The following is a 25,703-nucleotide window of genomic DNA, read 5'->3' as shown; positions in this document are numbered from 1 at the left end:
CTGTCACTATTCCCTCTGATCTCTTCCTATACCCATTGCTCTGCAGCACCATGTCCCTGTCACTATTCCCTCTGATCTCTTCCTATACACACCACCCATTGCTCTGCAGCACCATGTCCCTGTCACTATTCCCTCTGATCTCTTCCTATACACACCACCCATTGCTCTGCAGCACCATGTCCCTGTCACTATTCCCTCTGATCTCTTCCTATACACACCACCCATTCTCTCTGATCTCTTCCTAGAAAACACCATCCATTATAGTGTCCCCATCACTATTCTCTCTGATCCCCTTCACAAACATATGTACCATCCTCTTCTCATCAGCACCATGTCCCTGTCACTATTCTGTCTGATCTCTTCCTATACATATGTGCAATCCATTGCTCTGCAGCACCATGTCCCTGTCACCGTTTTGTCTGATCCCTTCCTATACATATGTACCATTCAATGCTCAGCAGTAGCAGTGTTTTGTTGCGGTATTCCCCATATTTTAATGTCCAGACAGGAAAGTGAAGGAAAAATCTCCCCAATGTGGGTACAGACCTGACCAGAGCTCTATCCCTTCCTTTCTTTAAATGGCAGCATTGGGGGGGAACTTTTATAACATGACCAAAGGGACAGAGTTAGAGCAAAGACAGCGGAGGGAAGGAGAGGGTGGGGGAGGTCAGATCTAATTAGGCAAAGAAGACGGTTGCCTAAGGCAGGGGTCTTCAAACTACGGCCCTCCAGGTGTTCAGGAACTACAATTCCCATCATGCCTAGTCATGTCTGTGAATGTCAGAGCTTTACAATGCCTCATGGGAAGTGTAGTTCCGCAACAGCTGGAGGGCCGTAGTTTGAGGATCCCTGGCCTAAGGCCTTGTGCTTTCAGGGGGCTCACAGCCACCTAATTTACCTGATGTATGTGATCAGGGCCGGTGCAAGGATTTCTGCCTACACAAGCAAAGCTCCATTTTGGCGCCCCCCCCCCCCCCCAACGGCCACCCACCTCCCTTGCAAAAATGTTTCTTTCAATAATTTTTTTATATAAAAAAAACACACTAATTTGTGCTTTTGTAACCACGCCACACCAGAAATTCTTAGTATAATATACACCATACTACTAAATGTAAAACATACTGGACCCCTTTACATTACACAGCACCATACACCACTGGACCCCTTTACATTACATAGCACCATACACCACTGGACCCCTTTACATTACATAGCACCATACACCACTGGACCCCTTTACATTACATAGCACCCTGCACCTCTGGACCCCATTACACAGACACCCCCCAACAGTTCAGACCCCCCAACAGTGCAGACCCCCACAGTACAGACACCCACAGTACAGACACCCCTATAGTGCAGACCCCCACAGTACAGACACCCTTACAGTGCAGACCCCCACCCGACACAGTACAGACACCCCTACAGTGCAGACCCCCATACCCCACAGTACAGACACCCCTATATGTGATAGAATGGCCCTGTATGTGATAGAATGGGAAGGAATGTCCCCGGTCAGTGTCCCCAAGCTGGCAGGGTGAGCAGGCCGGGCTGGTAATTCGTACACAGCCACTGCTGAACCCGCCAGGAGGTTGGGGTGGACTGGGCTGGGAGGTCTCTGATGCCTCGTAAAAATGGCGTTATTTTTTTTATCGCTTGAATTATTTTTCCCATGATGGGTGTGAGTGGGGCCTCATGTCTAAGTTTTGGGCCTCACAAAGCCTAGAGCCGCCTCTGGGGGGGGGGGGGGAGGGTAACATACCGAACAGCTGCACTGCACACACTGGTTGGACTGCCGCGTTGGGAAGAGCTCGTGGGTGGTAAACATCTCTCCTTGCTGGTAGGTCGTCCCGTTATGCTGGCACATTTTGGGCGGAGCTCGCAGCCCGGAGGGTGTCTCTGCAGAAAGAGGGCACATCAATGTCTGGGGAAAGCCGAGATACAGACCAAACTTTTCTGCTTTTTTTTTTTAATGAATTGTAAAAAAAGGTTCATGGAAAACAATCCGGCCCATTCGCATAGCTCAGCAACTTGAGCTGCTGAGCTCCATAAACAATTATTTTTAACAACAGGAGTAACTAATGTCTAAAATAAAAAATATTTTAAATATACTTTATCTGAAAAAAATAAGGAATATTCCCTTCAAAACCCCCTCAAGTTTTTATTACTGGGGGCGATCTTCTGACAGCCGAATTAACCACTTAACCCCCGGACCATATTGCTGGTCAAAGACCAGAGCACTTTTTGCGATTCGGCACTGCGTCGCTTTAACTGACAATTGCACGGTCGTGCGACGTGGCTCCCAAACAAAATTGGCGGCCTTTTTTTCCCCACAAATAGAGCTTTCTTTTGGTGGTATTTGATCATCTCTGCGGTTTTTAGTTTTTGTGCTATAAACAAAAATAGAGCGACAATTTTGAAAAAAAAAAAAAGAATATTTTTTACTTTTTGCTATAATAAATATCCCCCAAAAAATATATAAAAAAAACGTTTTGTTTTCCTCACTTTAGGACGATACGTATTCTTCTACATATTTTTGGTAAAAAAAAAAAAATCGCAATAAGCGTTTGATTGGTTTGCGCAAAAGTTATAGCGTCTACAAAACAGTGGATAGTTTTATGGCATTTTTATTAATATTTTTTTTTTTACTAGTAGTGGCGGCGATCAGCGATTTTTTTTTCGGTACTGCGACATTATGGCGGACACTTCGGACACATTTTTGGGACCATTGTAATTTTTATAGCGATCAGTGCTATAAAAATGCACTGATGACTGTAAAAATGCCACCGGCAGTGAAGGGGTTAACACTAGGGGGCGGGGAAGGGGTTAAGTATGTTCCCTGGGTGTGTTCTAACTGTAGGGGGGGTGGGCTCACTAGGGGAAATGACTGATCGCTGTTCATACATTGTATGAACAGACGGTCAGGCATTTCTCTCCCTGACAGGACCGGGAGCTGTGTGTGTGTGTTTATACACACAGCTCCCTGTCTGTAACGACCGATCGCGGGTGCCCCTTAGTGGCCGCTTCAACTGCCGACGTAGAGCTATGGGCTCTCGCGCAGGAGAGCCGACCTGCCGCCGGCGGCTGGTCGGCAACCAGTTAAACCCTCCTATCCTTTACGGCCAAGGAAGCTGCTTCTGTTTGATCTGCAACTGGCATGGCGCTGCCCATGTGATCCGTTATTACAACAGCCATTTGATTGTTTGACATATTATATAGATATATACATACACGCACATATACTGTATGCATAAAACCTATATGGTAATAAGTGAGAAGACATAGTAAAGTTCGATGTATTTACGGCAGGAGACGTCACTCTCTGGGGACACTTACCTACGCATCTGGGGCAGCACTGCTGCGGGTCAGTGACGGTGTGGATGCATTGCAGGACCGGACACTTTATCTTGTAGCAGGAGACTCCGCCCTACAAAAACAAAGGATGGATTGCACTTCATGAGAGAGCCTCAGGTTATTTCCGATGACAAACGTCTGAGTATTGGCCGAATGAGGTCAGCAAAGGGCAGTCCCCGTATTTACCAATCACCGGTGTCCTTTCATCTCCAGGAGGTCGGCTGAGCACTTCCCCCAAATCTAGCCCCCAGTGCCTGAAACACATGTTACGCCGCGTACACACCAAACGTTTTTAAACCACTTCAGCCCCCCCCCCCCCCCGGACCATTATGCAGGTTGGCCCCTTTTTGCGATTCGGCGCTGCGGTCGCTTTAACCGACGATTGCGCGGCGTGGCTCCCAAACAAAATCGGTGTCCTCCCCCCCCCCCACAAATAGAGCTTTCTTTTGGTGGTATTTGATCACCTCTGCGGTTTTTATTTTGTGCGCTATAAACAAAAATAGAGCAACAATTTTGAAAAAAAAACACAGTGGCCCAGATTCAAGAAGCAATTGCGCCCCTGTAACCATAAGTTACACGGCGCAATTGCTTACTTGCTCCGGTGTAACGAGTGCTCCTGATTCAGGAACCTCGTTACACCGGCTGCAGGCTAAAATCTGCGCGGCATAAGGCAGATTTCAGGCTGCATTCTTGCGGGGGCCGCTAGGGGGCGCTCCCATTGTGTATCAGCGTGTAGTATGCGAATTGCATACTACCACCGATTCACAAGCTTGCGCGGGCCCCGTGCAAGCCAGGTACGGAGTTTCCGTACGGCAACTTTAGCGCAAGGCTGCCCTTTCTAATAGCAGGGGCAGCCAATGCTAAAGTATAGCCGGCCTTCCCGCGCCGTGAAATGAGAATTTCACGGCGTTTGCGTAAGTGCTTCGTGAATGGCGCTGGACGCCATTCACGTTCACTTTGAAGCAAATGACGTCCTTGCGACGTCATTTGCCGCAATGCACGTCGGGAAAGTTTCCCGACGGAGCATGCGCTGTACGCTCGGCGCAGGAGCGCACCTAATTTAAATGATTCCCGCCCCCGGCGGGATCATTTAACTTGCGCGCGCTTACGCCGGGCAAATTTGCCGGCGCGCCCTCGCAGTTCACGGAGCTACTGCTAGCTAATAATAACAACAACATTAATAATATTATTGTTATTATTAATATTATTATTGTTATTATGTTTATTATTAATATTGTTGTTGTTGTTATTATTAATATTATTTATTATTATTGTTAATAATAACAATAATATTAATAATAATAATAACAATAACAACAATATTATTATTATTGATATTATTATTAATATTATTGTTATTATTATTCATATTATTTACTATTGTTAATAACAATAATATTAATAATAACAATAATAACAATAATATAAATAATAATAATAATATTATTCATATTATTGTTATTATTAACAATAATATTAATAATAATAATAATATTAATAATAATATCAATAATAATAATATTGTTATTATTATTATTGTTATTATTAACAATAATAACAACAACATTATTATTATTATTATTAATATTATTTATTATTGTTAATAATAACAATAATAATAATAATAACAACAACAATAATAACAATAATATAAATAATAATATTATTCATATTATTGTTATTATTATTAACAATAATATTAATAATAATAATAATATCAATAATAATAATATTATTAATAATAATGTTATTATTAACAATAATAATATTAATAACAACAACAACAACAACATTAATAATATTATTATTATTAATATTATTTATTATTGTTAATAATAACAATAATATTAATAATAATAACAAATAACAATAATAAATAACAATAATAATAAATAATATTAATAATAATAACAACAACATCATTAATAATAAACATAATAACAATAATATTAATAATAACAATATTAATAACAACAATAATATTAATAACAACAATAATATTAATAATAACAACAACAATCCCAAAAATATATAATTTTTTTTGTTGCTGTAAAGCCCTGTACACACGATCGGTTTGTCCGATGAAAGCAGACCGATGGACCGTTTTCATTGGACGAACCGATCGTGTGTGGGCCCCATCAGTTTGTTTTCCCATCGGTGAAAAAAAAAAAAATAGAACATGTTTTACATTTTTCTTATGGATAAAAAAAAAAAACGATAGAAAAAAACGATCGTCTGTGTGGAAGTCCATCGGTCGAAAACCCTCGCATGCTCAGAATCAAGTTGACGCATGCTCGGAAGCATTGAACTTCATTTTCCTCAGCACGTTGTTGTGTTTTACGTCGCCGCGTTTTGGACACGGTCGTACTTTTTACCGATGGTGTGTAGGCGTGACTGATGAAAGTCAGCTTCATCGGATATCCGAGGAAAAAAATCCATGGGATTAGATCCCATCAGATATCCGATCGTGTGTACAGGGCTTACATGTTTATAAAGTGTGAGCTGGAGCCTGGCTTCAATTTGTTAGTGTATCTAAATCTGCTAGACCGGGGGTTAACTAAATGGCGGACCGGGCAACAGTCCTGTGCGGACCACGGCTGTGCCACTTATCAGTCTGGATGTTCTCTCCATCTTTGGTCTCCTGTATAGCCGCCGCCATCACCCCCACAGTGGTCAGGGTGGGAGGGGCTGCTTATAAGGACAGAGGGCGGGATTCAGTGCAGTTCCCGCCCTCTGTCCCGGGATGCAGCACCTCCTGCCCCGCCCACTGTGAGGCCTTTGCCCTGGTAGGACCGTGCGGGGACGCCTGATGGATGAAAGGGGGACTGTGCTGTAAAGGAGGCGAGGGGGGCAATGACTGCAAGGGGCACTGTGATGTGTAAAAGGGGCACTGTGATGTGTAAAAGGGGCACGATGATGTGAAGGGGAACGGAGGACACTGTTGGACTGCTTTAAAGGGGGACTGTAATGAAAAGGGGGGACTGTAATCTAAAGGGGCACTGGTATGTTAAGGGGGTCTGTGATTTAAAGGGGGTCTGTGATTTAAAGGGGGTCTGTGATTTAAAGGGGGTCTGTGATTTAAAGGGGGTCTGTGATTTAAAGGGGGTCTGTGATTTAAAGGGGGTCTGATTTAAAGGGGGTCTGATTTAAAGGGGGTCTGATTTAAAGGGGGTCTGATTTAAAGGGGGTCTGTAAAGTAAAGGGGGGACTGTGATGTGAAGGGGCCCATAATGTAAAGGGGCACGTTGATGTGAAGGGGAACGGAGGACACTGTTGGACTACTTGAAAGGGGGACTGTAATCTAAAGGGGCACTGTTATTTTAAGGGGGTCTGTGATTTAAAGGGGGTCTGTGATTTAAAGGGGGGCCATAATGTAAAGGGGGGCCATAATGTAAAGGGGGTCTGTAAAGTAAAGGGGGGACTGTGATGTGAAGGGGCCCATAATGTAAAGGGGGGCTGTGATGTGAATGGGGCCCATAATGTAAAGGGGGACCGTGATGTAAAGGGGGACCGTAATGTAAAGGGGGACCGTAATGTAAAGGGGGACCGTAATGTAAAGGGGGGACTGTGATGTAAAGGGGGACTGTGATGTGAATGGGGTCCATAATGTAAAGAGGGGCTGTGATGTAAAGGGGGACCGTAATGTAAAGGGGGACCGTAATGTAAAGGGGGACCGTAATGTAAAGGGGGACCGTAATGTAAAGGGGGACCGTAATGTAAAGGGGATCTGTGATGTAAAGGGGGACTGTGATGTAAAGGGGGTCCATAATGTAAAGGGGGTCCACAATGTAAAGGGGGACTGTGATGTAAAGGGGATCTGTAATGTAAAGGGGATCTGTAATGTAAAGGGGGGCTGTGGTGTGAAGGGGGTCCATAATGTAAAGGGGGGCTGTGATGTGAATGGGGTCTGTAATGTAAAGGGGGAATGTAATGTAAAGGGGCCCATAATGTAAAGGGGGCTGTGATGTGAATGGGGTCTGTAATGTAAAGGGGGAATGTAATGTAAAGGGAGGCTGTGATGTGAAGGGGTCTGTAATGTAAAGGGGGAATGTAATGTAAAGGGGCCCATAATGTAAAGGGGGCTGTGATGTGAATGGGGTCCGTGATGTAAAAGGGGACCGTGATGTAAAGGGGGACCGTGATGTAAAGGGGGAATGTGATGTAAAGGGGGACCGTAATGTAAAGGGGGAATGTAATGTGAAGGGGGGCTGTGATGTGAAGGGGATCTGTAATGTAAAGGGGGAATGTAATGTAAAGGGGGAATGTGATGTAAAGGGGGAATGTGATGTAAAGGGGGAATGTAATGTAAAGGGGGAATGTGATGTAAAGGGGGGCTGTGATGTAAAGGGGGGCTGTGATGTAAAGGGGGGCTGTGATGTAAAGGGGGGCTGTGATGTGAAGGGGGGCTGTGATGTAAAGGGGGGCTGTGATGTGAAGGGGGGCTGTGATGTGAAGGGGGGCTGTAATGTAAAGGGGGCTTTGATGTAAAGGGGGGAGCTGTGATGTAAAGGGGGCTGTAATGTAAAGGGGGGCTGTAATGTAAAGGGGGGCTGTAATGTAAAGGGGGGCTGTGATGTAAAGGGGGGCTGTGATGTGAAGGGGGGCTGTGATGTAAAGGGGGGCTGTAATGTAAAGGGGAAGCCGTGATGTCTTATTAGATAAACCTGAGATTTTACAAACTGGACCCCCCTGTAAATTTTAATTCAAGACCCCTGTGCCAGACCATCTAAAACTCCCCTCCCCCTAGACTGACAATGCTGCTGTCCAAAGTTGTGCCTGTGCTCCTTCATCCAGAGTGGGGGGTGGGCACTCTAATACAGGTGGTGTGTTACTGACCAGATCACCAGGTGAAAACGGGGGGAGGAGCCTAAAAAAAAAAAGAAAAAAACGAATGCAGCCACCACATCTATTACTTGGTAAGCTGCAATACATGTAACTTTCGGTTTAATATCGTTCTGAATTGGCGGCGCGGGCAAAGCACCGGCTCACTTTAAATATGGAAGCGTCGCCGTCAGAATAAAATTGCGATATTATGTTGACTTTATTTTAGATTTCGCTCCTTAGCGCCTATTTATAGCCGTGTGTAAAATAGAACTAGGAATGAGATCTGTGCCAACACAAGCCTGGCACACGCTATACACCGGCCCCCGGCAGAAGTGCCCGGCAAATACAGCGAAGAGTTAGAAAAGGTGTCACAAAAATGTTGCCAATGTGCAGCAACCAGCGCCAGGCTCTCTGAGCATTAAATGCCCGGCGGTGTGAGGGCACAGCTATAGCCGGACTCCGCTCGGTGTGCCCGCTCGGTGTGTGTACAGGGCGCCATATCTGGGTAATGTAATCCTCTGTGTCAGCCAACAGCGGTTGCAGGGGAAAGAAGAGCACGCCGACAACAGACGGGCAAAATTAGCCTATGGGTGACGTCACCACGCCAGGCTTTACCATCCATTTGTTAGTGCTCCCTCCCCCTCCCCGCTCCTAACACCCACACACTCCGGTCTGGTATGGTCATGTGATCCGATGTCAACCAGTGGCGGTTGCAGGGGAGGTGAGGGCGCACCGACAACGGATGGGCCATAAGAGCCTATGGGTGACAGCACCATGCCAGGCTTTACCATCCATTGTCAGTGCCCCCCCCCCCCTCCTAACACCTACCCACTCTGGTTCGGTCACATGATCCCCTGCGGCAGCCATCGGCAGTTGCAGGGGAGAGGGCAAGCGTACGGGCCAGAGGAGCCTATGGGGGACGTGGTGGGCACTACTGAGGAGGCAATGATAGGCGGCACTAACAGGCACTGATAGGCATTACTGATAGGTAGCACTGATGGGCACTCATGGGGATGCACTGGTGGGCACTGATTAGGCAGCTCTGGTGGGCATTGATGAGGAGACACTGATAGGAAGCACAGATAGGCGGAAATGATAGGCATTACTTATAGGCATTGATAGAAACGTATTAGGCAGCATTGGTGGGCACTGATGACGAGGCAATGATGAGGGGGCTGCACTGATAGGAACTGATTAGGCAGCACTGGTGGGCACTAATGAAAAGGTACTGATAGGCGGCACTGACAGGCATTATGTCTAGGCACTAATGAGCCTGCACTGATAGGCGGCACTGATGGGCACTCATGGGGATGCACTGATGGGCATTGATTAGGCAGCTCTGGTGGGCACTGATAGGAAGCTCAGATAGGCGGCAATGATAGGCATTACTTATAGGCACTGATAGAAATGGATTAGGCAGAAGGGGTGGGAACTGATAGGTGGGACTGCACTGATAGGAACTGATTAGGCAGCACTGGTGGGCACTAATGAAGAGGCACTGATAGGTGGCAATGATAGGCATTACTGATAGGCACTCATGGGGCTGCACTGGTTGGCACGGATTAGGCAGCAATGATAGGCACTGACAGGCAGCACTGATGAGCCTGCACTGATAGGTGGCACTGATGGGCACTCATGGGGCTGCACTGATAGGAACTGATTAGGCAGCACTGGTGGGCACTAATGAAGAGGCACTGATAGGTGGCAATGATAGGCACTCATGGGGCTGCACTGGTTGGCACTGATTAGGCAGCAATGATAGGCATTACTGGTAGGCACTGACAGGCAGCACTGATGAGCCTGCACTGATAGGTACTGATGAGGAGGCACTCATGAGGCTGTACTGATAGGTGGCACTGATAGGTGTCAATGATAGACATCACTGATTGGCACTGGTAGACTATTCCATGCGATCGGCTTTAGTGCAACTTTTTTTTTTTACGTAACTTTATTGTTATGAAACAGGGAGCCGACATGCAGCACGCAGAATTGAGTCACTTCCCCATAAGAGGCGGACAGTCGGCATCGACCCGTTGATTTATTTTCGGTTGGTGACAGGTCCTCTTTAAGGACAAGGTCGCTGTGACATCACACAAGACTGGACAAGTGTCGGGATCTTTAATAGATGATGAATCTGTCGGAGGATCTGGTGAGCAGGTGATGTCAGTCCCGTCTAGCGGCGAGGTGCTTGTCCCCCCCCCCGGGTGGGGTGGTGGGGGGGAGGAGTGGGAGAGGAGCCATGCCAGTGTCACCCGAGCGCAGCACCTGTGAGAAATAGGGACATCTTTATCAATGAGCTGGCCGGTGTCCATGCCCGGCAGGAACGAGCGCCAGCTCTGCAGCCCATGAAAGGCTCCTTGTTCCAGCGGCTGAGACGCGGCTGGAGCTCGGGGGGGGGGGGGGATGGGGAACAGTGGTCAGGGAAAAGGATTAGTAACAAAAATGTTATGGCTTGTAAAAGGAGCGTAAAAAAAAAAAAAACGCGTCATGAAACCCTCCGCTGCCGCCGGATAATGGAGCAGTGTGTTCCTGAAACTCGGCCCTCTTTATTAGGGGGGACTTAACACCTTCGCCGCTGGACGCGGCTCAACCAAACCTCCCGGAGAAAACCTGCGCCGCCCTCCGTCGTGCCAAAGACGTATTCCCCGCAGACTCGGAGCGTTTCATGAGCAATCTCACGCCGCGGGGGGGGGGGGGGGGCGCAGGTAAACAGATGGCGGCAAGAATACAGCTGCAGGGAAAAGTGGTGACAATCTGAAAAGGGAGACCCCTCCCCAACTTTTTGGGGCGCAGCCAACTAATTCTGGAGAAAACCTAGTGATGGAACTCCAAACTGTACACACGATCGGATATCTGATGGAATCTAATGGAGATGTAAATGTGATCCAACAGTGTGTCGATCCATTTCGATCCATTGCCCCATCAAAAACAACCACATCAAAACTGCCCCATCAAAACTGCACCATCCTATTGCCCCATCAAAAACTGGTTGCTTTGGACTGGTTTCTATGAACTGGATTCTATGGACTGGTTTCTATGAACTGGATTCTATGGACTGGTTTCTATGGACTGGTTTCTATGGACTGGTTTCTATGAACTGGATTCTATGGATGGTTGCTATGGACTGGTTGCTATGAACTGGATTCTATGAACTGGATTCTATGAACTGGATTCTATGGACTGGTTTCTATGGACTGGTTTCTATGGACTGGTTTCTATGGACTGGTTTCTATGGACTGGTTTCTATGGACTGGTTTCTATGGACTGGTTTCTATGAACTGGATTCTATGAACTGGATTCTATGGACTGGTTTCTATGGACTGGTTTCTATGAACTGGATTCTATGAACTGGATTCTATGGACTGGTTTCTATGGACTGGTTTCTATGAACTGGATTCTATGAACTGGATTCTATAGATGGTTGCTATGGACTGGTTGCTATGGACTGGTTGCTATGGACTGGTTTCCATGGACTGGTTGCTATGGACTGGTTTCCATGGACTGGTTGCTATGGACTGGTTGCTATGGACTGGTTTCCATGGACTGGATTCCATGGACTGGATTCTATGGACGGTGGATTTTTTTTGTCGGATATCCGATGAAGCCGACTTTCATCAGTCTTGCCTACACACCATCGGTCAAAAATCCGACCGTGTCCAAAAAACGCGGTGACGTAAAACGCTACGACGTGCTGAGGAAAATTAAGTTCAATGCTTCCGTGCATGCGTCGACTTGATTCTGAGCATGCGTGGATTTTTGACTGATGGCGTTCCACACAGACGATCGTTTTTTTTATCCATAGGAAAAATGTAAAACATGTTCTATTTTTTTTTTTTTCGTTTTCATCGGACAAACCGATCGTGTGTACAGGGCCTAATGGAGCATGTGGCCCGCCCCCCTCCCTCCCGTAATGCAGCACTGGTACCAGTCACCAAATCCAGGACCGTCATGGGGGGGGGGTTCTATATCTAAAGCAGGGGTCTCTTTCTAAACAAAAGGGCCAGTTTAATGTCCTCCAGACTTTAAGAGGGTGTGGGGGGGCACACTGTGACCAGTAAGAGTAGAATATACCCTGGTGTCAATGGGACTAAACAATGCCCCATCATTGGTATTAGTTGGAAGAACAGTGCCCCACAATTGGTATTAGTGGGAGGAATAGTGCCCCATCATTGGTATCAGTGAGAGGAATAGTGCCCCATCATTGGCGTCAGTGGGAGGAATAGTGTCCCATCATTGGTATCAGTGGGAGGAATAGTGTCCCATCATTGGTATCAGTGGGAGGAATAGTGCCCCATCATTGGTGTCAGTGGGAGGAATAGTGTCCCATCATTGGTGTCAGTGGGAGGAATAGTGTCCCATCATTGGTGTCAGTGGGAGGAATAGTGTCCCATCATTGGTGTCAGTGGGAGGAATAGTGTCCCATCATTGGTGTCAGTGGGAGGAATAGTGCCCCATCATTGGTATTAGTGGGAGGAATAGTGCCCCATCATTGGTGTCAGTGGGAGGAATAGTGCCCCATCATTGGTGTCAGTGATAGGAAAAGTGCTTAGGGGGGAAAAGTGCCCCAAGGGGGTGTATAAAAGGCAAGCCAAGGGTCTCATCTGGCCCCTGGGCTTCAGTTTGGAAACCCCTGCCCTGCAGGTAAGCTTATAATAAATCGGTCCCTTAGAAACGGCCTAAATCAGTGCCGTTTAGTAGCCACACATGTGGTGCCCTCCTAGGAGAGGATGCCGGGCAAATGAGGTTGTTGGATCTGTCCATCGCTCTACTGTACTTCCTCCTACGTCTCTTAAGGCGCTTGATCGTTCTTATAGGTGGCGGGAGGGGACACCCCCCCTCTTCCCGCCGCCATCCGGTGCTTCTCCGGGCTCTCCCGTGACATCGGAAGCAAGGAGAACGAACCGGACGCCGCCGGATGAGAAGGATAGAGATGTCCGGTGACTAGATCTGTCCGTCGAATGCCCGGGCGCGATGTTATGACGTCACACCCGGGTACCCGGGAAGTAAACAAAACGGCAATCGCGGCTGAAAGCATGAGATCTGTGAATTTTGTTCCCCCGATCTCATGCTTTCCAGCCTGGAGGAGAGATGTGAGGGTCTTATTGACCCCCCCCCCCCCCGCATCTCTCCATAAAGAGGACCTGTCACACACTATTCCTATTACAAGGGATGTTTACATTCCTTGCAATAGGAAAAAAAAAAGTGATACCATTTTTATTTTTATTTTTTAAAGTGTAAAAAAAAATAAAAAATTGAAACACCCCTGTACCCAGTAGCTTGCGCTCAGAAGCGAACGCAAGTCCCGCCCACGCATGTAAACTCCGTTCAAACCCCACATGTGAGGTATCACTGCGTGCGTTAGAGCGCGAGCAACAATTCTAGACCTGCTCTGTAACTCTAAACTGGTAACTTGTAAAAAAAAAATTAAAGAGTCGCCTATAAAGATTTTTTTAAGTACCGAAGTTTCGCGCCATGAGTGGGCGCAATTTTAAAGCGTGACAAGTCAGGTATCTATTTACTCGGCGTAACTTCATCTTTCACATTGTACAAAAAAATTGGTCTAACTTTATCGTTTTTTTATTTAATTTATGAAAGCGTTTCCCCCCCCCCCCCCCCCAAAAAAGGCGTTTGACAAATTATTGTGCATCAGCGTGACTGCGACATTATGGCGGACACATCGGACACTTTTGACACATTTTTGGGACCATTGTCATTTTCACAGCGAAGAGTGCTATAAAAATTAAAAATGCACTGATTACTGTGAAAATGACAATGGCAGTGTAGGGGTTAAGTGTGTTCTAAGGGAGTGATTCTAACTGTGGGGGGCGTGTGACGTCACTGATCGTCGTTCCCTAACACAGGGAACAGACGATCACTGACAACCGCACTAGGAAGAAAGGGGAAGGTTTGTTTACACTCACCTTTCCCCGTTCTTCTGCTCTGTGACCCGATCGTGGGACACCGGCGGCGATCGGGTCCGCGGGCACGGTCACGGAGGACAGGACCGGGTCGCGAGCATGCAGCCGGCGGCACGCTCGCGGCCCACGGCTGGGCATCTTAAAGGGGACGTACCTGTACACCCATGTGCCCAGCCGTGCCATTCTGCCAACGTAAATAGTTGTGCGGCGGTCCTTAAGCGGTTAAGCACCAGCTTTCGAAGTGGCCGGTGCTGTGTGTTTTACTGCCAGCTACTTGAGAGTGAAAGAGCTATGATATTTGTCTTCCAGTTGCGTATTTGTTGACAACCCAGGTTGACCTGCCTTCTATCTGCTTGCTGCCGGCCTAGACCTCTTCCTGGACCCGACCACTCTCCCCTGCCTGGACCCGACCACTCTCCCCTGCCTGGACCCGACCACTCTCCCCTGCCTGGACCCGACCACTCTCCCCTGCCTGGACCCGACCACTCTCCCCTGCCTGGACCCGACCACTCTCCCCTGCCTGGACCCGACCACTCTCCCCTGCCTGGACCCGACCACTCTCCTCTGCCTGGACCCGACCACTCTCCTCTGCCTGGACCCGACCACTCTCCCCGGCCTGGACCCGACCACTCTCCCCGGCCTGGACCCGACCACTCTCCCCGGCCTGGACCCGACCACTCTCCCCGGCCTGGACCCGACCACTCTCCCCGGCCTGGACCCGACCACTCTCCCCGGCCTGGACCCGACCACTCTCCCCGGCCTGGACCCGACCACTCTCCCCGGCCTGGACCCGACCACTCTCCCCTGCCTGGACCCGACCACGCTCCCCTGCCTGGACCCGACCACGCTCCCCTGCCTGGACCCAACCACGCTCCCCTGCCTGGACCCGACCACTCTCCCCTGCCTGGACCCGACCACTGCCTGGACCCGACCGCTCTCCCCTGCCTGGACACGACCGCTCACCCCTGCCTGGACCCGACCGCTCTCCCCTGCCTGGACCCGACCGCTCTCCCCTGCCTGGACCCGACCACTCTTCCCTGCCTGGACCCAACCACGCTCCCCTGCCTGGACCCAACCACGCTCCCCTGCCTGGACCCAACCACGCTCCCCTGCCTGGACCAGACCATTCTCCCCTGCCTGGACCCGACCACTGCCTGGACCCGACCGCTCTCCCCTGCCTGGACGCGACCGCTCTCCCCTGCCTGGACCCGACCACTCTCCCCGGCCTGGACCCGACCACTCTCCCCGGCCTGGACCCGACCACTCTCCCCGGCCTGGACCCGACCGCTCTCCCCTGCCTGGACCCGACCGCTCTTCCCTGCCTGGACCCGACCGCTCTCCCCTGCCTGGACCCGACCGCTCTCCCCTGCCTGGACCCGACCGCTCTCCCCTGCCTGGACCCGACCGCTCTCCCCTGCCTGGACCCGACCGCTCTCCTCTGCCTGGACCCGACCGCTCTCCTCTGCCTGGACCCGACCGCTCTCCTCTGCCTGGACCCGACCGCTCTCCTCTCTCTGCCTGGACCCGACCGATCTCCTCTGCCTGGACCCGACCACTCTCCTCTTCCTGGACCTGACCATTCTCCCCTGCCTGGACCTGACTACTCCCATAAACACCTGAAGCAAGTGACTTGGTGAAGTTATCCTCTATATCAGACACATCCACAATGGTACATATCAACAATGAAAATCATAACTTGTGGGCTTCCATTGGTCTATTCTATATGGGAGAGGGGGGGGGGGGGGAACACAAAGCAGTAGACATACCTCAGAGCACATGCAGCGTATACAATACACGACCCCTTGAGGTTCAAGGTATGGGTGCCAGCTGTCTCCCGCACTGTACTTCTTTCCGTGAAATATACAAAAGAGATCTGGACCTGGAAAGAGAAAAAAACACGTGACTGAGCATCACTCACAACCCAAAAAATGGACAAAAATTCTAGAACCTGAATATCGGAGGTCAAACCCTCATCTGCTTTTGGTCAGTGGCGGCCCGTCCATAGGGGGCGCCCGGGTAAGGCCCCCCCCCCCCAACTCCTCCTGTAGTCGAAAAAAAAAACGGGCCCTTTAAGACATTAAGAATGTCGTTCTGCAGCGCCGCCCCCTCTGGCTCTCGCAAAGAACATACATTCATGCATTGCATGTATGTATGTATGTTATTGTGGCCAGCTGCCACTGGTCTATTCAGATAGCCGGACATAGGGCGCCGGATACCTGAATAACGGCAGCTGGTTGGCTGTGCGGAAGTGCCTATCAGAGCTAGCGGCTCTGATAGTCTTTCGTATTACAGCCCTCCGGCTTCCAGATGCTTATCCAGGGGACGCACGGGGGGTGCATTCCTTGGATAAGACTGACAGGTGCCTCAGCCAATCAGGTTCACTGGTTCTGGTTACCAGTAACCTGATTGGCTGAAGCGTCATCAAGGGCAGGAGAAGACATCGAGGGACGGTAGAAGCAGGATGGTTGACCCCAGAAAGGTAAGTGCCAGGCCGGGGGGCATTTTACAGGACACAGTGGCTACAATTGATGGGCACAGTGGCTACAATATTGCTGGGCACAGTGGCGAAAATTGATGGGCACAGTGGCGAAAATTGATGGGCACAGTGGTGACAATTGATGGGCACAGTGGTGACAATTGATGGGCACAGTGGTGACAATTGATGGGCACAGTGGCTGCGTTTGATGGCATGACATAGTGGTGACAATTGCTGGGCACAGTGATGACAATTAATGGCACAGTGGCTGCATTTGATGGCATGGCACAGTGGCGATAATTGATGGCACAGTGACGACAATTGATGGCACAGCGGCTGCATTTGATGGGCACAGTGGCTGCATTTGATGGGCACAGTGGCTGCATTTGATGGGCACAGTGAGGCTGCAATTGTTTTTTTTTTCCGTTTGTTTGCGCCCCCCCCCCCAAAAAAAATTTGGAGCACCAGCCGCCACTGAGCCCAAACCAAGTACCGAGTACATATGCATGCTTCTACTTCTCACAGGTCCCATATTGTTCTATGTACAATCCTTGTTTTATTGATTGCATGTAATATTCTAATTTTCTGAGATTGTGGATTTGGGGTTTTCATGAGCTGTAATCCATAATCATCACAATGATGACAAATCACGGCTTGAACTATCTTGCTTTGCATGTAATGAGTCTCTCTCATATATTACTTTCACCTTTAAAGTTGCATTAGTGAAATAAATGAACTTTTGCACTGTACCGGTCAGGGGTTAACGCCATTATGATATTCCATTCCACCAACCCAAGACAGCTTCCGACACTCCACAATCCAGCAGACAGGACCTATTGGATTTCCCCCAGAAAACGAGACACACACAGCTCTGTTCTCTGGTTCCAAAACGAATGACACTTTAATGGTAAACTCAGGCTCTTTTTATACAGTTGAAAGCATGCTGCAGTAATAAAAGGGACAATGACACACTCCACCCACAACATCACACAATGGGTGCTAACGAGTCCCCCTCAATCCACATCTTAGACTTTCTGGCACCGAATGTACATGAGTTAATTACTATATCTGACATGGCAGACGTCATGACTCCGGCTCTTTTCACCTTCTATTCAATACACATTCCTTTAGTAAACATAAGTCAGACGTCTGACCTTTAGAGGGTGCGAACTCACATCACATATTATCATCATCAATAGACTTTGTCAGGGACTCACCTTCCGATCCCGCCGATCCATCATTCAGGGGAAACAGCAGCGGTCCTCTGTAGCTGCGCGACGTCGCGCGTCCAATGCGCGTGCACAACGGGCGGGCGCGCGGTGGGAACGCGCAGGTGCACGTTATTCCGGCTTGGCGACAAATGCGCTTTAAAACCTCACTGGTGTTCCCAGCACATTGCTGCCTGATCTGCAGTTTTGAGTGTATTTGCATCTGAAACCTGATTATCTGACTGAACCGCTGTTTGAACCTTTTTGACCCGGCTTGCTGACCACCCGTATCTCTCCAATCCCTGACTCTGGCTTTTGTTGACTTACCCTTCTGATTGATCCACCGCTGCCAGACCTGCCTGCCTGTACCACGACTACGCTCCAGTCTTCCGCATCTAACCATCCGATTATCCGTTGTGACCCGGCTTGTCTGACCCTGCTATCTCCTGCTACTTATTAACCTGCTTAGCTCATCAACTTGTTGCCGTTGTAGCGGCATCTCCAGTTAGGGTCGCTGACCCCCTCCTCTGCTTCAGTGACTTCAGCATCTCCACGCCAGAGAGACTCATCTACCTGCTTCTACTCTTCGCAACTCCGGCGCTCCTACCACGCTGTGCTCTGAGTCCGCTGTACCCACTCAGAGGCGTCCCTAGGGGGGGCCAGAGGGGGCCCTGACCCCCCCAACATCATGCTGTGCCCCACCATGTGCAATTTTTGTATTTTGCTCCCCGAGAGGGAGAGCGTCCCCAGTCAGCTGTGCGGGGGATTCCTCCCCCTCCCTGTGCTCGTCGACACTGCATAATGCGAGCGCTCACACAACCAGATATTCTAGCCTGGGCCGTGTTTAAGTGTGTGCACTGCAGACGGCAGTACACTGTAATCACTGAACTACATTATCTCCATCCCTTCTCCCCCCCCCATCTGTCTCCCTCCCCCTCTCCTGTTCTTTCAAAACATTCACAATTTACTTTCACTTTCAGTTAGGCAGATAATATACGGTGCAAATTTCTTTCCTGCATCCACAGATTGCAGGAAAGAAACTTGCATGATTCCCCCATCAACAGACAGTGGTGACAGGGGAATATCCCTCCTGCCCAGCAATTATATTCTCCCGACAAACAGTGATTATCACCAGTGGCTATACAGCAACCACTAGTGATAATTATAAGAGAATCTGCTCATTAATGGTTCCAATCTCAGCCAGTTTCTGCTGAACCAGCTGAGATTTAAACTGTCTATGGCTGGTCTTAGCTCTTAGGCAGCCCATACATTGATTAGCACTGTGGAGTGTCGGCTTCCTGGCGTGATCGGGCATGTGGGATTTCAAACACACCCGAGCCCATCTCTATTGGTTGTAGACAGTTGAGCTCCCTGCAGGTTGCTTAGCAGCAGTGGACCCTTCTCTGACATGCTGATCGGGATGCAATCCAGGTGATGCTCTTAGTCAAATCCTAGTCTTAAATATCAGTGATTTTATTGATCAAAGCCCATACTTTACAGGCATAGAGCCCACATGGCTGCTGATCATACGGTTGATTATATTCATGTGGTTGTACTCTTGATGCTAATAAATACTGTGTTTATTAGATCTGACTGGGAGCATGACCTGGATCACATGCCGATCAGCATGTCAACAGAGAAGGTTATACAGCATTACTGCTGCTAGGTGACCAGCTGGGGGCTCGGCTCTCTATAACCAATAGTGCCAGCCTTCCCCTGCATGCACCCATAATGTCACCAGCACTAGGTCCTAATAGACTGGCGCCGCTGCCAAGGAGACAGATGCCAGACCAGCGCTGTAAATAGCAGGGACAGGACAGCTGGGGATCCCCACTGTGGCAGAACACCAGGGCCCGGTGGCAAGACAACCTTTGCAACAACGATAGTTCTCCCACTGCTTTGGACCCTTATATTTTCTTGGTGTGCTGGTGGCATATATCTCTTGTTTTCTGCCACCCTGGGGGAGGGAGCTCACTGCAGAACATGTGAAAGGGCCCATAGTGGGATCGTAGTAAAGGGCCCCAGGAGATATATATATATATATATAATTGCAATTTATAGTTGGCCCCCCTACTTTTGTCCCTGTCCCATGTGCCCCCCCTAAATATGAAAGCTGGAGACGCCACTGTACCCACTCCAGCAGCACGCGAGCCAGAGCCGTAAGAGAGGCCCTCCTGCAACCAGACTCTAGTAACCAGGTACGTAACAGACTTTCACACAATACAGTGTCAATTAGCATAGCACAATGAAATATCTTAGGAGCCAGACTTAAACACAATAGACAATAGAATGCAATCACAGCAAGCTTTTATCACTACAGCCAGGTAGCTGGAGGTGATTAACATCAATTAACATCTTAACAGTATGTGTCCCCCCATTGAACGAATCACTGTCCTATTGACCTGTTGGGTTCAGAAATAACCACCTGTAATATTTCAAGATATCCTGCAATACATTGTGAATGATTATCACTGCCCATCTCATGTAATTCAAGATATCATTTCTCAGTCATCCTATGCCCCTAGTGGACATAGGATGACCCGAGACCCAAGAGTCATTGGTGAAGCGGAACCAGGAGAACCCTGCATCCTTCAAGAGCCTCTGGGTCCCACGAGCCATACCGTTACATCAGGGTTTGACAAATTTGCTTGGAATCTAGGAGCCAGCTAAAAAAGTTAGGAGCCAGAAAACGCACCCCGTCCCGACGAGCTTGCGCGCAGAAGCGAACACATACGTGAGCAGCGCCCGCATATGTAAACGGTGTTCAAACCACACATGTGAGGTATCGCCGCGATTGGTAGAGCGAGAGCAATAATTCTAGCTCCTCTGTAACTCAAAACATGCAACCTGTAGATTTTTTTAAACATCACCTATGAAGATTTTAAAGGGTAAAAGTTTGTCGGCATTCCACAAGCGGACCAATTTTGAAGCGCGACATGTTGGGTATGAATTTACTCGGCGTAACATTATCTTTCATAATATAAAAAAAATGGGGATAACTTTACTGTTGTCTTATTTTTTTATTAAAAAAAGTGTAATTTTTTCCCAAAAAAGTGCGCTTGTAAGACCGCTGCGCAAATACGGCGTGACAGAAAGTATTGCAATGATCGCCATTTTATTCTCTAGGGTGTTAGGATAAAAAATATATATAATGTTTGGGGGTTCTAATTAGAGGGAAGAAGATGGCAGTAAAAAAGTAAAAATTACATTAGAATTGCTGTTGAACTTGTAATGCTTAACTTGTAATACCAACGGCCACCACCAGGTGGCGCCAGCTCACACATCTGGAGTAATAACTTGTAATACCAACGGCTCACCACCAGATGGCGCCAGCCCACCTTCCAAGCCAAGTCGCCAGGACACCATTTCTAGTCGCCATGGCGACCTGGCGCCCGGGATTTGTCGAGCCCTGCGTTACATGCACCATATTCTAATTTTTCGAGTGTCACCTGTAGGTTCCACGGGCCCCCCCGCCCAAAGTGACTCCCGTCACACAATGCTCAGCTCACACAATAATACTCCGTATCTCCAGCATGTTCTTGTCACGAGACTGGGCTATCAGACCATCCCCATTCCACTCTATTTAGACATTGGTTGTGATTGATGCTTTTCTTCGCTGCAAAATATAAATAGCAGAGTTCTCATAAAATAAAAGGCCGGCATCAGAGAAAAACGCTGAGGTTTATTTTCCTTTCATTTACAGAGAGCCTCTCTCGAGTCGGTGAATACAGCAATGTTTTCCTTCAACCTGTTTCTGTACAATAGGATTATTGTGAGGACAGCGGAGTCCTCTGGTTTCCCATCCCGCTGGCAGCTGAAGCCCTGGAATAAAAACCTTTGCAGGATCTGGGCCTTGTGTAAACAGAAGTCTCCCGAAATCTGCCAGAATTTCTGCGCTTTCTCCCAGAGATCGTGACGGGAGCTCTCCATCAAAATCATTGTGTCCACAACATGGCTTTTTTTTTTGCGGTTAAAAAAAATAAAAATGAAAAGTAGATTCCTGGTGCTCGAAGACTTATGCGCAGTACCTGGAGCCAAGTTAGGCTTTTAGCGTGTAGCGTTTGGCATAAGACATCTGTTCCACCTAATATTTTGGCCGGTAACAATCCCAAAACCTCTCACTGAGCGACCTAGAAGAAGACGATGATTTGTGGATTCATTCACACAGGTAGTGCAGATCTTCTCCTCGGACTACATCTCCTCTATAACAAGCCCGGAACAGGCGCCCATTCAATTCACGGTATACCAGCGCCGCACAAAACCAGATATATACGGTGCACTATATTGTCAAAAGTGTTGGGACGCCTGCCTTCCAGTGTTGCCAACCGTCCGTAATGTTACGGACAGTCCGTAAAAACGGGCACTCCCCCAGTCGTAAATGTCCATGGTTGTGGGAATGTGCCAGTAAAAAATAGCCGTGATCGGTTTGGCTTGGAACTGCGCATGGAGATTGGAGGCAGTGGGTGATGGTAGCTGCCGGTGGCACCGCAGAAGGGGGTGGAGGCAGGGGAAGATTGGAGCCAGGGGGTGTTAGTGGCAGGGGGTGATTGGTGGCACCGCAGAGGGGGATGGAGGCAGGGGAAGATTGGAGCCAGGGGGTGTTAGTGGCAGGGGGTGATTGGTGGCACCGCAGAGGGGGATGGAGGCAGGGGAAGATTGGAGCCAGGGGGTGTTAGTGGCAGGGGGTGATTGGTGGCACCGCAGAGGGGGATGGAGGCAGGGGAAGATTGGAGCCAGGGGGTGTTAGTGGCAGGGGGTGATTGGTGGCACCGCAGAGGGGGATGGAGGCAGGGGAAGATTGGAGCCAGGGGGTGTTAGTGGCAGGGGGTGATTGGTGGCACCGCAGAGGGGGATGGAGGCAGGGGAAGATTGGAGCCAGGGGGTGTTAGTGGCAGGGGGTGATTGGTGGCACCGCAGAGGGGGATGGAGGCAGGGGAAGATTGGAGCCAGGGGGTGTTAGTGGCAGGGGGTGATTGGTGGCACCGCAGAGGGGGATGGAGGCAGGGGAAGATTGGAGCCAGGGGGTGTTAGTGGCAGGGGGTGATTGGTGGCACCGCAGAGGGGGATGGAGGCAGGGGAAGATTGGAGCCAGGGGGTGTTAGTGGCAGGGGGTGATTGGTGGCACCGCAGAGGGGGATGGAGGCAGGGGAAGATTGGAGCCAGGGGGTGTTAGTGGCAGGGGGTGATTGGTGGCACCGCAGAGGGGGATGGAGGCAGGGGAAGATTGGAGCCAGGGGGTGTTATGCCACGTACACACGATCGGTCCATCCGATGAGAACGGACAGATGGACCATTTTCACCGGTTAACCGATGAAGCTGACTGATGGTCCGTCGCGCCCACACACCATAGGTTAAAAAAACGATCGTGTCAGAACGTGGTGACGTAAAACACAACGACGTGCTGAAAAAAAAACGAAGTTCAATGCTTCCAAGCATGCGTCGACTTGATTCTGAACATGCGTGGATTTTTAACCGATGGTCGTGCCTACTAACGATCGCTTTTTTCCCATCGGTTAGGAATCCATCGGTTAAATTTAAAGCAAGTTAGCTTTTTTTTAACTGATGGTTAAATAACCTATGGGGACGGAGCTGCGGTGGCTCAACGCGATTGGCACTGCGCTGACAAGCCATTCACCTCTGCAGCTAGGGGTTCGGATCCCGGACTCAGCTACATGTGAATTGAGTTTGGTGGTCTCAGCCCGGTGCATTGCCATGAAATGAGATTTGCCATGGAATGAGATGGTCCGCCTCCATCTCATCCTATTGGCTCACTCATGTCATGTGACAAAACATCAGTCACAGCTAGGCTATCATAGGGAGAGGATCTCCTCTCCTTGCGATAGCCCGATAGCACTGTCAGCAGCGTGCCTCCGGCCAGCCCGATACCACTGTCAGCAGCGTGCCTCCCGCCAGCGCTAAGTACACCCCGCGCCTGCAGCTCTACTCCCCGATTAAGTACACCCCGCGCCCGCTCTACTCCCCGTCCCCTGCGCCCCTACTACGCTACTAACTACGCTAGTAGCGTAGACCTAGCGTTGGCTACGTTAGTAGCTAATAGCGTAGACTCGCCCGTTCCCTGAGCCTTAACGGGGGACGGGGAGTAGAGCTGCGGGGTGCGGGGGACGGGGAGTAGAGCGGGCTCGGGGTGTACTTAATCGGGGAGCGGGAGGCACGCTGCTGACAGTGCTATCGGGCTATCACAGGGAGAGGAGATCCTCTCCCTATGATAGACTAGCTGTGACTGATGTTTTGTCACGTGACATGAGTGAGCCAATAGGATGAGATGGAGGCGGACCATCTCATTCCATGGCAAATCTCATTTCATGGCAATGCACCGGCTCCCGGTGGGTGTGCCATGCGAGGTAAGCTTGCGCTTAGTACGCCCACCCCCCTCCCACAAAAACCACCACACTTACACGCACTCGAAATTGGGTTAACATGCACGCACTTTGACCACGCGGTCTCTAAAAAGAGAGGCGAAGGACTAACGGGGCTGGTTGAGCGGGCTAGATCCTCTCACTCCCTTATAGGGAGTCCCTCTGCCCCGTTGGGCTTCAAAGCGGAGCAGGTAGGGCGGGCTGTGTGGGAGGACCCCCTCACACACCCGCCATTGCCACCCGGGGCATGGAGAAAGGTGTCAGATTGCCTCTGGGGGAGGCCTGCCTACTCCCAACTCCTGCAGTCCGGCTCCTCTCTCGAGTACACGCACAAAAAAAAAAAAAAAACCTATGGGGCCCACACACGATCGTTTTTGACCGATGAAAACGATCCTTCAGACCGTTGTCCTCTGTTTAACCGATCGTGTGTACGAGGCCTTAGTGGCAGGGGGTGATTGGTGGCAACACAGAGAGGGGTGGAGGCAGGGGAAGATTGGGGCTGGGGGGTGTTAGTGGCAGGGGGTGATTGGAGGGGCCGCAGAGGGGGATGGTGGCACCACAGAGGGGGGATGGTGGCACCGCAGAGGGTAATGGTTGGAGACAGGGGTTGTCGGTGGCACCGCAGAGGGGGATGGAGGCAGGGGGCCTGGGGGAGATTGGAGGCAGGAGGTGTTCGTGGCAGGGGGTGATTGGAGGCAGGTGTTGATGGTGGCACCGCAGAGGGGGAGAGTGGCATCCCCAGAGGGTGGGGATGGAGACAGGGGTTGTTGGTGGCACCGAAGAGGGGGATGGAGGCAGAGTGAGATTGTGGCACCGCAAAGGGAGGTGAAGGCAGGGGGTGTTGGAGGCAGTGGGGGATGGCACTAAATAATTTGCCCGTATTATATCGAAAATAACAAAAATATGTTTTTTTTTACCTTAATATCTCCCTTAAATCACATTGCTATTTGCCCAGCGTACTTGTTTGTAGCCTAAAGGAGGTGTTAGTGGCAGGGGGTGATTGGAGGCAGGGGGTGATTGGAGGCACCGCAGAGGGGGATGGTGGCACCGCAGAGGGTGGGGGGGATGGAGACAGGGATTGTTGGTGGCACCGCAGAGGGGGGTGGAGGCAGGGGGTTATTGGAGGCAGGGGGCGTGGGGGTGATTGGAGGCAGAGGGAGATTGTGGCACCACAGGGGGTGTTGGTGGCAGAGGGGGATGGAGGCAGGGGGTCACGTGACTAAATAATTTGCCCATATTATATTGAAAATAACAAAAATATGTTTTTTTTACCTTAATATCTACCTTAAATCACATTGCTATTTGACCAGCGCACTTGTTTGTGGCCTAAATACTGAAATTTGCACCTAAAAAATGTAATTTAGTAAATTTGTGGAATACCAGTAAAAACGTGTCGTGCCAGTACATTTCAATCTGGTAGGTTGACAACACTGCTGCCTTCACACACACACATGAACTTTACCCCGCCGCACGCAGATATACGTCCTCTTTTTGAAGAGGGATGTCCCGGTAACGGCAGCAGCTTTTGCCGCAACCGAGATATCCA

The 25,703-nt window shown here is 49.6% G+C and overlaps 1 protein-coding gene across 1 annotated transcript in view; it reads right to left on the bottom strand.

Moving 5' to 3' along the window:
- The window catches only part of CHRDL2 (chordin like 2), a 165,445-nt gene that overhangs the window by 65,258 nt on the left and 74,484 nt on the right, over window positions 1–25,703 (bottom strand). Inside the window, exons 2-4 of the mRNA XM_040339789.1 lie at window positions 15,863–15,975; window positions 3,337–3,427; window positions 1,763–1,899 (exon numbers count right to left, since the gene is read on the bottom strand). Of these exons, the coding sequence (XP_040195723.1) occupies window positions 1,763–1,899; window positions 3,337–3,427; window positions 15,863–15,975 (341 nt within the window). The remainder of the gene's footprint in view (window positions 1–1,762; window positions 1,900–3,336; window positions 3,428–15,862; window positions 15,976–25,703) is intronic.

Source organism: Rana temporaria, chromosome 2, assembly GCF_905171775.1.
Source record: "Rana temporaria chromosome 2, aRanTem1.1, whole genome shotgun sequence".
Lineage (NCBI taxonomy): Eukaryota > Metazoa > Chordata > Amphibia > Anura > Ranidae > Rana > Rana temporaria.
The sequence above is the reverse complement of the archived record's forward strand: the minus strand, read 5'-3'. Positions and strand labels throughout refer to the sequence as shown.